The sequence below is a fragment of the Rhinoraja longicauda genome, chromosome 27 (assembly GCF_053455715.1).
Source record: "Rhinoraja longicauda isolate Sanriku21f chromosome 27, sRhiLon1.1, whole genome shotgun sequence".
Lineage (NCBI taxonomy): Eukaryota > Metazoa > Chordata > Chondrichthyes > Rajiformes > Arhynchobatidae > Rhinoraja > Rhinoraja longicauda.
In genome coordinates, this window is record NC_135979.1 from 4,408,093 (window position 1) to 4,423,537 (window position 15,445).

Consider the following 15,445-nt stretch of genomic DNA (forward strand, 5'->3'; position numbering starts at 1 on the left):
AAATATTCTGTGCTTTGTTTTATGTGGGGGGGGGGGGGGGGGGGGGGTCAGGGAAAACGTTTTTTTCCCAATCTCTTACCTTGCCGGAGATGCGATTGTTTTCCGGATCGTGTCTCTGGTCACTCTGTGGCCTAACATCGTGGAGCTGGATGCCATGCCCGAGACTGACTTTGAGCCCCACCGCGGGGGGGGTAGACTTAACATCCGAGCGTGCGATTCCTTGCCTGGATCGACGCTCCAACGCGGCTTTCAGACTTTAACGTCAAGGGGCTCGCAGTCTTGGGTTGAAACCGGTCGGGAGCTCCAAAAGCTACACGAGGTGACGATAGCCCCGACCCGGGGTAGATCGCCGGCACGGGGGAGCTGACACCCCCCCCCTCCACTCCCCCCGGCATCGGAAGGTTAGAGGCCCCCGACTGCTGGAGGACAAAGGAGGGAGATTGAACTTTTTTTCGCCTTCCATCACAGTGAGGAATGTGGAGGAGTCACTGTGGTGGATGTTCATGTTAAAAAGTATTTTGTGTGCCCTGTTGCTTTTTGTACTGTATGGCAAATTTAAAGATCAGTGGCAGATGGTGGGAACGCAGATGTTAAATTACCGGGCAAGAAATCTTGAGGCTTGGACTAATAATCCAGACTTAAATTTAAATTGCATCATGGCAATTTGACTTGTAGAGGTTAAATTGTCACGAAACTGGAATTGAAAATGGAAAAAAAAACAATGACATTAATACTACCTAACATTCCTAAAAGTCTTAAGAAGCAACCCGAACCAAAACATCACCCATCATTTCTCTCCAGAGATGCTGCCTGAGAATGTTGCTGAGTTACTCCAGCATTATGTCGATCTTGTCCGAAAGACCCATCTGGTTCACTAATGCGGTTTGGGGTTGAAATGCCACATCCTTAACAGGTGTGGGCTTAACGCAAATCTAGATCCATCCCATGTGGTTCTCTAAAGTGCCGTCTGAAAAAGCATGCGAAGCCGGAGTTCACAGTCAATTAGAACTGGACCTTGATGGAATGATCTGACCAGCAACATCTCAATGCCTCAAAATTGTGTAAAATCTAAAAATGTTGAGCGTCAAGATAATACATGATTACAATTGAGCCAATCGTGTATCTGTACACTGCGAATGGCTTGAGTGTAATCATGGATTGCCTTTCCGCTGGCTGGTTAGCACGCAACAAAATCTTTTCACTGTACCCTCGGTACACATGACAATAAACTAAATTGAACTGAAACTGAACTTATGGCCTTCACTAAAGACCTTCCCAAATCTTAACAGCAACTTAATACTGCACAAAACAACAGGTGCAAACCATATATCAGTCTCTGACCAGGCATTCTGCTTGGTCTTTCCAACAAGCTCAAAGGGCTGGCTTTGAAACTCAAAAGATTGACATGCAGCACAAAATTAAAATGCCATTGGGATTCTGGATTTTATTACAAAGGTTATGGAATACAAGAGAGATTATTTGATGCAATTGTACAGGGTACTATCAAGAACACAGTTTTGGTCTCCACATTTAAGGGTGGGCACAGTGGCACAGCAGCTGTCTGTGCAGAGTTTGTACGTTCTCCCTGTGACCACGTGAGTTTTCTCCAGGTGTTCCATTGTAGGTTAATTGGCTTCTGTAAATTGCCCTCAGTGTGTACGATGCAAAAGTGGAATAGGGGTGATCGTTAGTCAGTGTGGACTCGGTAAATCAAAGGGCCCGTTTCCATGCTGTTTCTCAAACTAAATTTAAGGATGTAGTCGTATTGAAGACAGTGCAGAAGACCACTTGGTTGATATCTGGGATGAAGAGCTCTATGTAATAAAGACGTTGATGTATAAAAAGGTTGAAAGTCATTGGAATTTGGATGAATGAAAGATGATTGTACTGAAAGCAGTAATTCTCAAGGGAAATTAATAGGCTGGATGTCAGAGATTATTGTTTCAGTGTAATTTAGTGATCATGAGTATAGATTGCGTCATAGTTGGCCTACGGTATCTAAAACCTGGTTGTAGAAAAAAAGTTGCCTTTTAAAATGGTGATATCCGAGTTCTTCTTCAAGGGACAGGATTCTTTGGAATTCTCTGCACCAGAGAGCTATATTCTAAATCTAGCCATGAGATTTGTGCCAAACATTTGTCGCCAGATTCGTCTTTGGCTGAGCATGTTAAAGTGAAATATGTACATGGGGTTGCTGCCAAGCTCAAGTTAATTTGTTAGCACATTGTAGGTCCATGGAGATCAAATACACATGCAGATTTTCCACAAACTGCAAGGCAAGCACTCATGTTATGCTTTGACACTTACGCGTACAAATCCATTTTCTGTTAGATTTACTGTATAGACCTGGGTATCCAGGTTGTAGAAACAAAGAATTGCAGGTGCTAGTTTACACCGAAGATAGATGCAAAGCGCTGGAGTAACTCAGTGATACAGGCAGCCTCTTTGGAGAAAAAAGATGGGTGACGTTTCGGGTCGGGATCCTTCAGATGAGTCTGAAGAATCTCGACCTGAAACATCATCTATCCTTTTACTCCAGAGATGCTGCCTGACCCACTGAGTTACTCCAGCACTGTGGGTCGATAATCGGTTTCCAGGTTGGTAGCAACTCAAAAATTCATTCGTTTTTGGTCTGAAGAAGGGGACTGACCAAAAACATCCATGTTCTCCAGAGATGCTGCCTGACCCACAGTTAATCCAGAACTTGGCGGGGTTTTTTTCTGTAAACCAGTATCTGCAGTTCATGTCTCAATAATTTAGCTGTTTCTTTTCTGTGCCAGAAGATGGTAACTGGATTTGCTTTCTCAGGCTGAGGAAACCTAATATATCTAAATGTCAGGGTTGCCCGAGTACATGTCAGAACAGTCCTGAGTACATAATAACAGCCAGAATAAGAGGAAGTGGGTGCCTTTTATCTCCAAGATGACAGTCATCCCAGCCACAAGCAACTGGCAGCTTTCTTACTGATGTTTCTCAGGAATCTTCGGTTACCAGCCACACCGCACGCACTCAATTCTGCTAGGCTGCATTTCCAATTGCAGCCAAATGTTTATTTGGCTGCTTGAAATCAAGGCCTGTAGTTCCAGTGGGGATGCTTTCAAAACTGACGAAGAAATGCTGGACCACTGCCTACAGTTCCATGCATCAGGAGAGTGCAGGGAGTGTAAATTCACCATCAAGAACACAATGCCAAAGCGGTTAAATGAGAAAGAACAGTACAAGTTGGGCTAAAGGTGGACACAAGGTGCCCGAGTAACTCAGCGGGTCAGGCAGCATCTCTGGAGAAGATGGATAGGTGACATTTTGGGTCAGGACCCTTCTTCATACTTAATTAGGCTTTTATTTAATTATACAAATTAAGATTACAGACCCAGGCTGGAAGCAAACTCGAATCCCTATTAAGCTGACTTTTGAATCATTTAAGGCTTTAAAAAAAATCTGCTCATCAAAAATGTCCTTACCATTCCAAACCATTGAATAGACTGGCCAGTAATTTAAAACAAATTGATGCCTGAACTTTCTTTTGGCACATTCTTGGCAGATTATCGAGCTGATGACAGCAATTGTCAAGCTGCAGTGTAAATCTGTGCATGGCTTCCTGCATTGTTTCTCTCCACTCTCTCTGAAGCTGGCATCTCAATTCAAGTATTAGATACTGCAGGTCTTTAGTTTAGAGATACAACTTGGAAACAGGTCCGCCCCGGCCAGCGATCCCTGTACACTCACACAATCCTACACACTGGGGACAATTTAAAATCTTACCGAAGCAAATTAACTTACAAACCTGTACGTCTTTGGAGGGTGGGAGGAAACCGGAGCTCCTGGAGAAAACCCACGCAGGTCACGGAGGGAACGTACAAGCTCCGTACAGACAGCACCCGTAGTCAGGATCGAACCCGGGCCTCTGGCGCTGTAAGGCAGCAGCTCCACTGTTGCCCCACTGTGCCACTTAGATGCCACGCAGGGGGTTTCAAAACAGTGAATGCAAAATATAAATACAAAACCTGTAAAGTCCCAAACCCAAAAAGAATGTTAATATTTGTTCATTAATGCAGGAAATAGCCAAAGTGTGATTACCCTGCCACTATTATCTACAGGCATATCGCTATACACGATAGTGGCGTTTAAGAGGCTTTAAGATTATCACATAGATATCCAGTGGGATATAATATAAGAAAATAACTGCAGATGCTGGTACAAATCGAAGGTATTTATTCACAAAATGCTGGGGTAACTCAGCAGGTCAGGCAGCATCTCGGGAAAGAAGGAATGGGCGATGTTTCGGGTCGAGGCCCTTCTTCAGACTGATATAGATCATGTGCAGAAAGATTAGTTGCTGTCACCCCCATTCTGAAAAAACCTGGTCTCAACCCTGACACCCCAAACAACTTCAGACCAATCTCCAACCTACCCTTTCTGTCCAAAGTTTTGGAACGTGCTGTAGCTTCTCAACTCAAATACCACCTCTCTACCAATAACCTGTATGAAACTTTCCAATCCGGATTCCGCTCCAACCACAGTACTGAAACTGCGCTCCTCAAAATCACAAACGACCTTTTCCTCTCCTCTGACGCCGGCATCCTCAACATCCTCATCCTACTTGACCTCAGCGCCGCCTTTGACACCATAAATCACTCCATTCTCCTCACCCGACTTGAAACCTCCTTTAACATCACCGGCACAGCCCTATCCTGGATCAAATCTTACCTCTCTGACAGGCACCAGTTCATCTCCATTAACAACTGTAAATCCCCACCGCTCCCCTCCCCCAAGATGTCCCCCAAGGCTCAGTCCTTGCCCCTCCTCTTCATCCTCTACCTGTTCCCCCTTGGTCAATTAATCCGCCGTCATGGTCTCAAATTCCACTGCTTCGCCGATGATATCCAGCTCCTCATCTCCACCAAGTCAATCTCCACCACCACACACTCTACACTGACAAACTGCATCACTGAAATAAAATCTTGGCTTCAATCAAATTTCCTCAAACTCAACTGCAACAAATCTGAAATCATCATCATTGGTCCAAAAACGCTCACCAAATCCACCCAAAACTTCATCCTCAATATTGATGATCTCCCAGGATCCATCTCCCCTCACATCCGGAATCATCTTTGATCAAACCCTCTCCTTCAACAAACACATCAAACACATCACCAAGACAGCCTTCTTCCACCTCAAAAACATCGCCCGTCTCCGTCCATCCCTCTCCTCCACAGCTGCAGAAACCCTCATCCACGCCTTCATCACCTCCCGTCTGGACTACTGCAACAGCCTCCTCTACGGCTCACCCTCAAAAATCATCAGTAAACTTCAATACATTCAAAACTCCGCTGCCCGTCTACTCACCCACTCCCCGATCCGTGACCATATCACCCCCGTCCTTTACAAGCTCCACTGGCTCCCCATCCCCCAGAGAATCCAGTACAAAATCCTCCTCATGACCTACAAAGCCCTCCATAACCTGGCCCCATCCTACCTGACTGACCTCCTCCACAGGCACACTCCCACCTGCACCCTCCGCTCTGCTGCTGCTAACCCCCTGTCCCCCCCCATCCGGACCAAACTCAGATCCTGGGGGGACAGGGCTTTCTCCATCGCTGCTCCCACCCTCTGGAACTCACTACCCCAAACCGTCAGAGACTCCTCCTCACTCACCATTCAAAACATCACTGAAGTCTCACCTGTTCAGCACTGCCTTCAACCACTGACCGTCACCTCACCTTCTGTCTCCTTTTTCTGTTCGTTTACTTATTTATTTATTTATTTTCTTCTCTATGTTCTAGTAATCCCTGTAAAGCGTCTTTGAGTGTTTGAAAAGCGCTATATAAATGTAATGCATTATTATTATTATTAGTTTATTTTGGCATCATGTTCAGCATAGACATTGTGCTGTTCTCTGTTCTATAGGCTTCCCCTCAAAACTACCTCTCGTAAGAAACTACTTTAAATTGGCAAATTTTGCCTCCACATGACAGACTATTACAAATTACTGCTTAAAAAGCACTGCTAAGATTACAATTTATTTCCAATTTAACATAGATGGTGAGGAAAATAATCATCTTTTTTGTAGCTTTGGTCTTGTGTTGTGCGAGATTCACTCAATGAAGGACTGGGAGCGGAATGAGACATTTGTGTAAAGACTGGTGCATGACAAAGGAAAAATGATTCCACCTCTCATCAGAAGAGGAACCATTGCAAATCGAGGGAGCGATGGAAATGGAGACACTGGGCCCCTTTGCTATCAATTTTCCATTTAAAGACTGGTTATAGTTATCGTTTCTTCTACCACCTTTCCACCCACCACAAAATAAACAAAAGATGAGGATAGAAAAGCTAAAGTGGGGGGAACAGAGAGGCAGATGCATGTCCATACAAATCAGTAAGAAGGAAATGCTGAGCTCCCAGCATCTTCCAGCAATAGGTACTTTGATGGGGAAGCTGAATAGAGTTGAACAGATGTGTCTGAAATAAGTCATAATGTTATTTAAAGTGTTGGAAAATAGAGCGTGGCTCTGTTTTTACAACGATTGCAAAAGTTTGTGAACTGCTTTACGTTTCACTGAGCGGTTTAACTTTCCATTTACATTTTGGATGAAACATTGCAGCACAAACATGGATAAATTCAGTTCAAATTTGCTACAGTTGGTCACAGGCAGGCGAGACAACAGCGATCAGAACATGCATGTTGAAGGTATTTATTCACAAAATGCTGGAGTAACTCAGCAGGTCAGGCAGCATCTCAGGAGAGAAGGAATGGGTGACGTTTCGGGTCGAGACCCTTCTTCAGTCTGAAGCAACTCAATAGAAACCAATAGCTCAGGTGACACCAGTCATTACAAACAAGGATAACATGGAATTCTGTAGTCAACTTGTACCTAAAAAATAAAAATGTACATTTGCAAAGTGAAGCCCACTTTTCAACCAGGAAAGAAAAACCAGAAAGGCTGTAACTATCTCCAATTCCCTTTCTCCCTCTGAAGTCAGAGTCATACTGCATGGAAACAGGTTCAGCTTGCCCATGCTGACCAAGATGCCCCATCTGCCCCATTTGGCCCATATCCCACTAAACCTTTCCTATCCAAGTGCCTGTCCAAATATCCTTTAAATGTTATAGTACCTGCCTCAACTACCACCTCTGGCAGCTCGTTCTACCTCTCCACCACCCAGTGTGTGAAAAATATGTCCCTCAGGAACCTATTAAATCTTTCCTCTCTCACCTTAAACCTGGTTCTTGATTCCCCAACTCTGGGTAAAAGACTGCATTCACCCTGACAATCCCTATCACGAGTTGTGTGTTTACTTTTTACCTTAGTTTTAGTTAATCATGGGCCATAAATCTTGGACTAAGAGCCTCTTAATATTCCTAACACTACAGCCCAGAGGATATCATGCTGTGATAAAGAAACCAGGGTATCTCAAGAGCTCCTAAAATCCCCACTGTTACTACTGAACACATTTTGCATTCTCTGAGGAAATACCTCTAACCCACAGGTAGTACAACCACAGATTTCACTATCTTTAAAAATCACAAGACATAGACAGTTCAATGTGATTCTAATTACAACAAATTTATATTCAGTTAATGGCATTTGATTCAAGGGTTCACAAAGTTAACCTACCTTAGTATATTTCAACAGCTCCATTGAAAAATCTTTGGATTGACATGGAGTATTCTAAAATAATGTATCAAATATCAAACTTGATTACATACTTAGTAATTTCATATGGAGGAAAGAACTGCAGATGTTGGTTTAAACCGAAGATAGACACAAAAAGCTGGAGTCACTCGGCGGGTCAGGAAGCATCTCTGGAGAAAAGGAATAGGTGACATTTCGGGTCGAAGAAGGATCTCAACCTGAAACGTCACCTATTCCTTTTCTTCAGAGATGCTGCCTGACTCACTAAGTTACTCCAGCTTTTTGTGTCTGTCTTAGTAATTTCATGTTACCAAACCCTTTTTGGTGCTTCCAAGGAACTATTTAAGTTTGCTTTGATCATTCATTCTGTGTTTGTCACCAAGTGTCACTAATAAACCTCACTAGAAAGGTAGTATAGTGTACTGGCAAAAATGTTCTAGGTTTATTTAGACATTTTGAAATTTCTTAGCAAAAACTGCATGTTAAATAAGTAACACTACTTCAAAATATCTTAAACAGAAGGTCATCTCTTGCTATTTCACCACCTCCAAATACATACACACCAAATTAATTTTCTTTATGATATCACTATCTTTCAGGTTAAAATCTATATTACGAGAGTAGAATATGTAAAATATACAGAGGAAAATACTGCAGAGATCAATTTGGTCCTTTTTTAAAACAAAAGCTGAATTCAGAACAGAATTGCTACACAGTAGTAAGTTAAGAGAGAGAATTCCATTTACAGCAGAAAAAAACTTGAGCCCATTTTAAATAACATTTCAGTGGACGGTCATGGTCAAAGTGAAGTTCATCAGAAATTAAAATCAGCTGCCGTGTTTGTTCCAATTTGTAGCTTTCTTACGTTCCATTTTGAAGATTTCTTACACGATTACAAGAATATTTCAGAGAAAACCATTCTGGGTTTGCCAAAGTCCTGCTGCAGTAAAAGCAGCATTTAAAAAAACAAACTGATAACTGTCAAGGCTACTTTGATCCCCAAAAATCAATAAGGTGACCAATCTGTTTTTTTCCAAAAGCATCGATACAATGTGATTTATAGCACAAATCCATCAGCACAATGTTTTTTTGTGAAAAATTGCCATTTAATTGACAGTGTACTATCTCAAAACCCATACATAAAGGGGATGTAGTGTATAATATATTACAGAAAAGCACCAGTATGTGCACATTCAAGTTCTTAGTGAGAACTACTAATCCCCGATAAGTACCCTAATACTTGTTCGTATACACACACACAATCATGCACAAAACCAGAACAAACCAAGGTTTCGTTTCCCAAATGGAAGCCCCAGGCATATTCGCTTTTTATTCTCTGCAGCACTGCTTTTATCTCTCTACATAGGTTACAGTATGGCGATTTTAAGTTTGCAAAATAGATACAAATAGTCCTATGAACTTCCCACACAGAGTTCATCGCTCTTTTTTGTTGGAAACAGTTCTAGGAGGGGAGTGGAAAACTCGGACCTCTCCAAGACCACAACTGGCCGAAGAAAATGAAGCTGTTTTAAGGCAAGATCTCCACAGTCTGTCAACGCCTTATCCAATATCGTTCGTAAGTTCTCCAAAGAAGGAGTTGACCCTTGTGAAATTAGAGGCTGGATTGCTGCAAAACTGTTATGCACAGCAGTGTCGTTTTGGTCACAGTCTGCACTGCACCCTTTACAGTTTTCCACTGTCGAATCATTCGGGCCAGTGTTCACTGCTGACTCCCTCTGGTGTGAAGCAAATTTTTTGCATCGTTTAGGCGGCTCCCAATGCCACGACTCATCAACGTCGTTCTCGGTGTCTTCACTTTCTTGAATGAACTTCAGAAACGAGGCCTCGAAGCCTATAGGTTTATAGGTGGTCAGATCAAATGGTTTCTGCAGAGGACTCTGGTTCTGCTGGTTCTCCTTGCTACCAAAGAAGGAGCCCTGCGTCAAATACTCCGAGTCCGTTCTCTGCGGCTGAACTTCCATTTCAGATTTCCTTTTCAAGGGCTGCTTCAACTTGGGGAACACGGAGCCATTTTGGGTGCCACTTTGCTTCACTATATTTGCAATGACTCCTCCGTTCTTCGGGAGGAAGGCCCGATTAGCATAGTTTTCCTTGAAGCCCGGACCTCTGCCCGCCATCCCCAATGCCAGACTGCTGCTTACCGACTTCCCGGGAAACAGTGCTTTCCCACCACCGGGAAAGGCGCCGTTTCCGTGTGTCGCGCTGCAGTTCTGCAACTGCTGCCCTGACCCAATCTGCTCGGGCTCCATTTTGAACTCTGTTTTCAGCGGGGTTTCCCCATTTTGTTGCCTCAGTACACTGCAGTCTGGACCATCGTCCCCCTGCTCAGAGTGGGCCTTTTTGGGAAACGGAGAATCGGGTTCCTTTTTCTCGCGGGACGGATCGGAATATTTCTTGCACACCAGAAGAGTATTGAAATTCTGCTCAATGTACTTGGCGGTCATTTTGTGGAGTATCTTGTAGTGTCTCAGCACGCTGCGCCGGCTCAGGACAACGGTTTGGCAGTCGTCCACCATGCAGGGGAACTGATCCCTCAAAACCTCGTTCTTGCACATCGCAAACCCATGGTCTGCGCTCTTCAACAAATAATCACGACACCTGCCCGACTTCCTCAACTCCTTATCGTACTCATCCACTGAGGAACCGCAGTAAGCCAGAGAGGATCCACTCCTCTCACAGTCCTCATCCTGCACCGAGGAGTCATTGGAGTCTTCCGAATGATCGTCCGCCAGACTCCTTTTTATGTCCGCCCCCAATTTTGTTTTCCTGTTGCAAGCCTCGTCTGTGAGATGCCCTCGGCTTTCAAAGGCAGACTCCTGTTTCAGGGATGAGTTGAACAAGTCGAGGTCCGCCTTGTAATTTTCAAAATTGGAGTCGTCCTCAGACTCGGAGTCGCAGCTTTCCTCGTCAGAGAGATTCTCTCTGCTGTTTCGACCCAAATTGGGTGGACGCAGTAACAGGGAGCTGGAGCTGTCTTCATCAGTGAGCGGCTCCTGCTCAAACAGCTTCATGTCAGCCTTAACCGATGAACTTGAACCATTGGCACCACCAGCAAGACAGTCCTGGTTGCATCTTTCCAAATTAGACTTGCGGTCGGATTTGGAGTTTTTGCGTGGCCTCAGTAGTATTGACTTGTAATGGGCTTTGTGCTGTCTTTGGACGTGACGCAGGTAGCTGGAGCGGATAGTGTAGGTACGGCTGCAGCCGTCTATGCTGCACTTGAACTGTAAGTCGGAAGCCTGGCGTCTGAGGTTGCCATACATGTTAAAAGAGGACAGACAATCCAGCTGGTTGCAAGCAAACTTTCCCGCCTCGCCCCCTGCGAGCTTGTGGATTTCACTGTAGTGTCGCAAAAGCACGCGAGGATACTGGAAGCGTTTGGTGCAACCCTCAAACTTGCACTTGAAGATTTTCTTTACTTTGGTAATGTCTTTCCTGGCATTTCCCTGATCTTCTTCCAAACACATTTGCTCCCGGTTGTACTGATGAACCGTCTGGTAGTGGCGTATCAGGTTAGGCTGGCCGGTGAATGCCGCAGAGCAGCCCTTGTGAATGCAGTGATAAGGTTTGTGATACTTGTTCAACATGTAACACAGATTACTTTTAGCACCAATTCTTCGGCTTCCCCGACTTTCTTCCTTGGATTCAGATTCGTCCGCGCTGTCCGCCATCATGCCGCCAGATTCCACGCTGCCGTTCAGATGCAGCTCCTCGGATTTTAACGATTCCGCAGATTCAGAACATTCAATCTCTGTCGTGAAAGACTCATTCATCGTGTTTTCCGAATCACTTCCAGGCTGGCGCCAGCTTCCACCCAGTGTGCCAAGTTGTACATACTCATCATCTCCAAATAAATTATAGTCTTTAATCTGGCAAGGAACGGTCATTGGATAAAGGGAACCATTTTCTGTTTTAATTGACCCAGGATCTTCAGACAAACCCAGCCTTTCAGTGACATTCGGTGCGCTGCACAATTTATCTTCAGTGCGCAGTTGACAGTCATTCTCAGTTTTAATTAATATATTTGGCACAATCAGCTGAGGATTTGTATTGCTAGGAACAGAAACACAGTTTATATACGAGAACGTTCCTTTCTGCATGTCCTCTTTACTGAACCTATGCATTTGTTTGTAATGAGTTCTGAGATTTGTTTTTCTCGTAAATGTTCTTAGGCAGATGTGGCATTTGAATGGGGCGAACCTGAGTTGAAACCGGCTTAACTGGAGAACCTTGTCCTTGGAGTACTTGTGAGTTTTAACGTAATGGTTAATGAGGCCATCTTTGGTCATTGCCTTAAAGGCACATCCTTCATAGTCGCAAACAAATGGCTTAATGACCCCCGAGTCCTCATTCGATGTATCGACTTGGAAGAGCTCACGAGAGAGTGGCTGTGGTTGGGAAACATTACCTAAAGGTGTGGACATGGAAGCGACAGTGGTAGAGGTCGGCAGAGGCTCTATCAGGGGTGAAGATAAAGCAGAGGCACACTCTGTCACTTCGTCCACAACTGCCTCAGATTTATTCAGCTGCAGCTTTTGCAGAGCCCTTACGAGATCCTCGAGTGTTGAAACCTCAGGAACATCAGCGGGCTGGATTGGAGGCTCGACTTTATCAAGCTGCTCAACTGCATCAGTCCCTGCGCTATTCCCGGCCAGTAAAGGGCATTTTATTTTGCGAGCAAGGTGGCCACCAAGTGACTTGGGGTTCGAAAACTCCTTGAAGCATCGAGAGCATATAAACTTATCGTCCTTAAAGATAGCGGGCCACTTGGCATTCCTGTTATTCTTGGGCCTTTTAATTCTTTGCGCTTTGAGTAACACACTTTTGTTTTTGCGAAGTTCATCAATGGGTGCAACTGACTGGCCTTCCTGTCCCTGCAATGATAACAGCTGCGTTGATAAGGCTTGCTCTCCCATCTCAGCTTTATCCCCATCTTGACTTGCATCAGAGCCTTTCAGAACACTTCTGCTGTGTTTATCAATCCTCTTCGCTTTATAATAATTTGGATGAGCTGCCTTAATGTGTTTCTTCAGGTCCTTTGCCAAGGTATACACCATGCTGCAGCCATCGATACCACAAGCAAGCTTATTTAAACCTGGCAAGCTGTCTGCAACATTAGTGGTGATTTTGTGCTTGGCTAAGCTCCTGTTGATTTCAGGATGAAGTGTGGCTGCCTTCATCATGTCCTCGATATCACTCAACTCTTTAAACGATGCCAGCTTTTCTAACGGCACAAGCAGGTTTTCTGAATAAACACCCTGGAGTTTAGGATATGCAGATTTACCCTTGCTGGCTGAATCAACCCCATCCCCATCCAGCCTTGCAGGGCAATAAGAATCATCTGGACTATATTCCTTTTCCGTTTTTATCGTTCCTTGCGGGAGAGAATAGCTGCAACTCTGTAAAGGTTTCTCTGCACTCTCGTTTGGTTTCTCAGTTGCATTTTCTGCAACGTTGCCAACCACAGGACAAGGCTTCTCCTCTCCGGTCATGAGCTGAGACCCGTCGTCCTCCGAGGAGTCGCTTCCTTTTTTCAGAAGTCTGGCCTCAAATTCTTCCAGACTCGACAAGCCATGTGTTTGCAGATGAGTTTGGAATTCTCTTTTGGAAAAATAGAATTTCTTGCAGCCCGATAAATTGCATGAATAAGCTGCTTCCCTGTAATGCTGGGCTTCGTGGTGATACAATAAGCATGACCCGCTGAAAACTTTGCTGCAGCCTTTGAACGTGCATTTGGATCGGAACTCCTTGTGTTGCTTTCTGTGCTTCACCAGATCGGCAAAAGCCTGGAAGCTGGCACTACAGTCCATTTGAATGCAAATATAGGGCTGCAAGCCCGAGTGGACCTTTAAATGGGCTTTCAGATGGTAATCACTGACAAAATGGCGCCTGCAGTATTTACATAGTGCCTTCCTGTTATTCATTTCAAGGAAGTGCTTTACATTTTCATCATTGTCCAAGTGATCGTTCTTCAAATGGGCAGTGAGGTTCTTATAGTATTTGAAAGATCTCGAGCATGCCGTGCCCGGGCATGGATAACTTTCTGTCCACTGTGTCACAACAGTTTCATCTACTTCAGGCTTGGACACATCACCTTGATCTTCGTCCACAGAGTCCGCTCCGCTGAATATTATGTAGTCATTTTCCTCAATCTCTTTTTTAACAGAATCTTTCACATCATCGAAGATAGAATGGTGCTTAGTGGGAACATTCACGTTTATTGCAGGATGCAAAGATTTTTCAGCCATCTCGAATTTCTTCTTCTGTTTTTTCTCTCTCTTGGGCTTTTTAATGTGTTCCTTTACATGTGGAGTAAACTGTTCCTTTCTCTTAAACTTTTTTGCACATACAGGGCAAGAAAATATCCCATCTCTGACATGCGTCTTAGCATGGTGTACCATTCGAGCCACAACATAATCTTTCTTGCACAACACGCAGAAGAACATATTTTGAAGCCACCTATAATATCGCTCAGACATCACCTTCTCTTTCTTTTTGTTGCTAGCATCTCCATCCTTCCCCCTTCCATCATATATTGACTCTGGTATTTTACTCATTTGATCAAAGAGTTCATTACCATCCAGCTCATTGTCACTGAGTTCATCCTCTGAAATGGCATCAGCCTTGTCACCCAAATGCCCACGGCAATGACGCTTGAGAGTTTTCCAATCCCAAAACTCTGGATCAAAAGGCCAGTGGGCTTTCAAAACCAACAGCAGTTCACAGTGTAATGAGTTGGGAATAGGGCCGTTTTCCTGATCGTATTTTTGATCGGGTTGCTTGTACAGCCGCTCCACCTCATGGTATGCATCCACTGTGGGTTCCAGAAGGAACTGGGTGAGTTGACAAGCACGTCTCACTTCAAGATCATCTGGCATCAAGCAGGCAATGGTTTTACAAATGGAAATCTTCATCTCTGCGTTTTCATTAAACGGAATACGAAGAGCTCCTACACAAAGTTCAATTGAGATTGGGAGACCAGCTCCTTCTGCCTGGGGAAGCAAACAGGGGAGAAAGGGTTAAGGTTGTTTTTCCCTTGCAGAATAAATGTATACCGCGCGCGTTAGGATCTCCTCGTGATACTTCAATTAAAAAGTTGTGACATTGTTGTGCAGGGAGGTACAAACGAGTGCTTCATTTGGAGAGGGGGAAGAACATTAATAAGCAGGTCAATTGCTGCACCTTCCACCTCAGACACTTACAATCTCACGCAAACAACTACTGATGCATGCCGTGTGAAAAAATTAAGGGCGTAGAATTTACAACATGAGAAAAATGTTCAAAGCATCTCCCCTACAGATTTTAGATTTTTAGATTTCGAGATACAGCGCAGGCCCTTCGGCCCACCGGGTCCGCGCCGCCCAGCGATCCCCGCACACTAACACTATCCTACACCCACTAGGGACAATTTTTACATTTGCCCAGCCAATTAACCTACAAACCTGTACGTCTTTGGAGTGTGGGAGGAAACCGAAGATCTCGGAGAAAACCCACGCAGGTCACGGGGAGAACGTACAAACTCCGTACAGTACCGCACCGATAGTCAGGATCGAACCCGAGTCTCTGGCGCTGCATTCGCTGTAAGGCAGCAACTCTACCGCTGCGCCACCGTGCCGAATTTGATCGTTTGTTTTAAACAGAACACGCAGGCTTACTCTGAGGTGTGATAAATATCCATTCGCTGGAGAGAGTAATTACTCCTTTCCAACTCAGAGTTCCATAGAGCACCGTCAAAATTTATCTAGCGATTGCAAGCTTACTTAACTGCAAGTGGCATGATATCATTA

At 44.4% G+C, this 15,445-nt stretch overlaps 1 protein-coding gene across 1 annotated transcript in view; it reads right to left on the reverse strand.

Annotated features, from left to right (window-relative positions):
- Nucleotides 1-7,994: 7,994 nt before the first annotated feature.
- Nucleotides 7,995-15,445, reverse strand: part of rlf (RLF zinc finger) — a 45,053-nt gene continuing 37,602 nt past the window's right edge. The window contains exon 8 of the mRNA XM_078423006.1: nt 7,995-14,650. Within this exon, the coding sequence (XP_078279132.1) occupies nt 9,050-14,650 (5,601 nt within the window). The 3' untranslated portion in view covers nt 7,995-9,049. The remainder of the gene's footprint in view (nt 14,651-15,445) is intronic.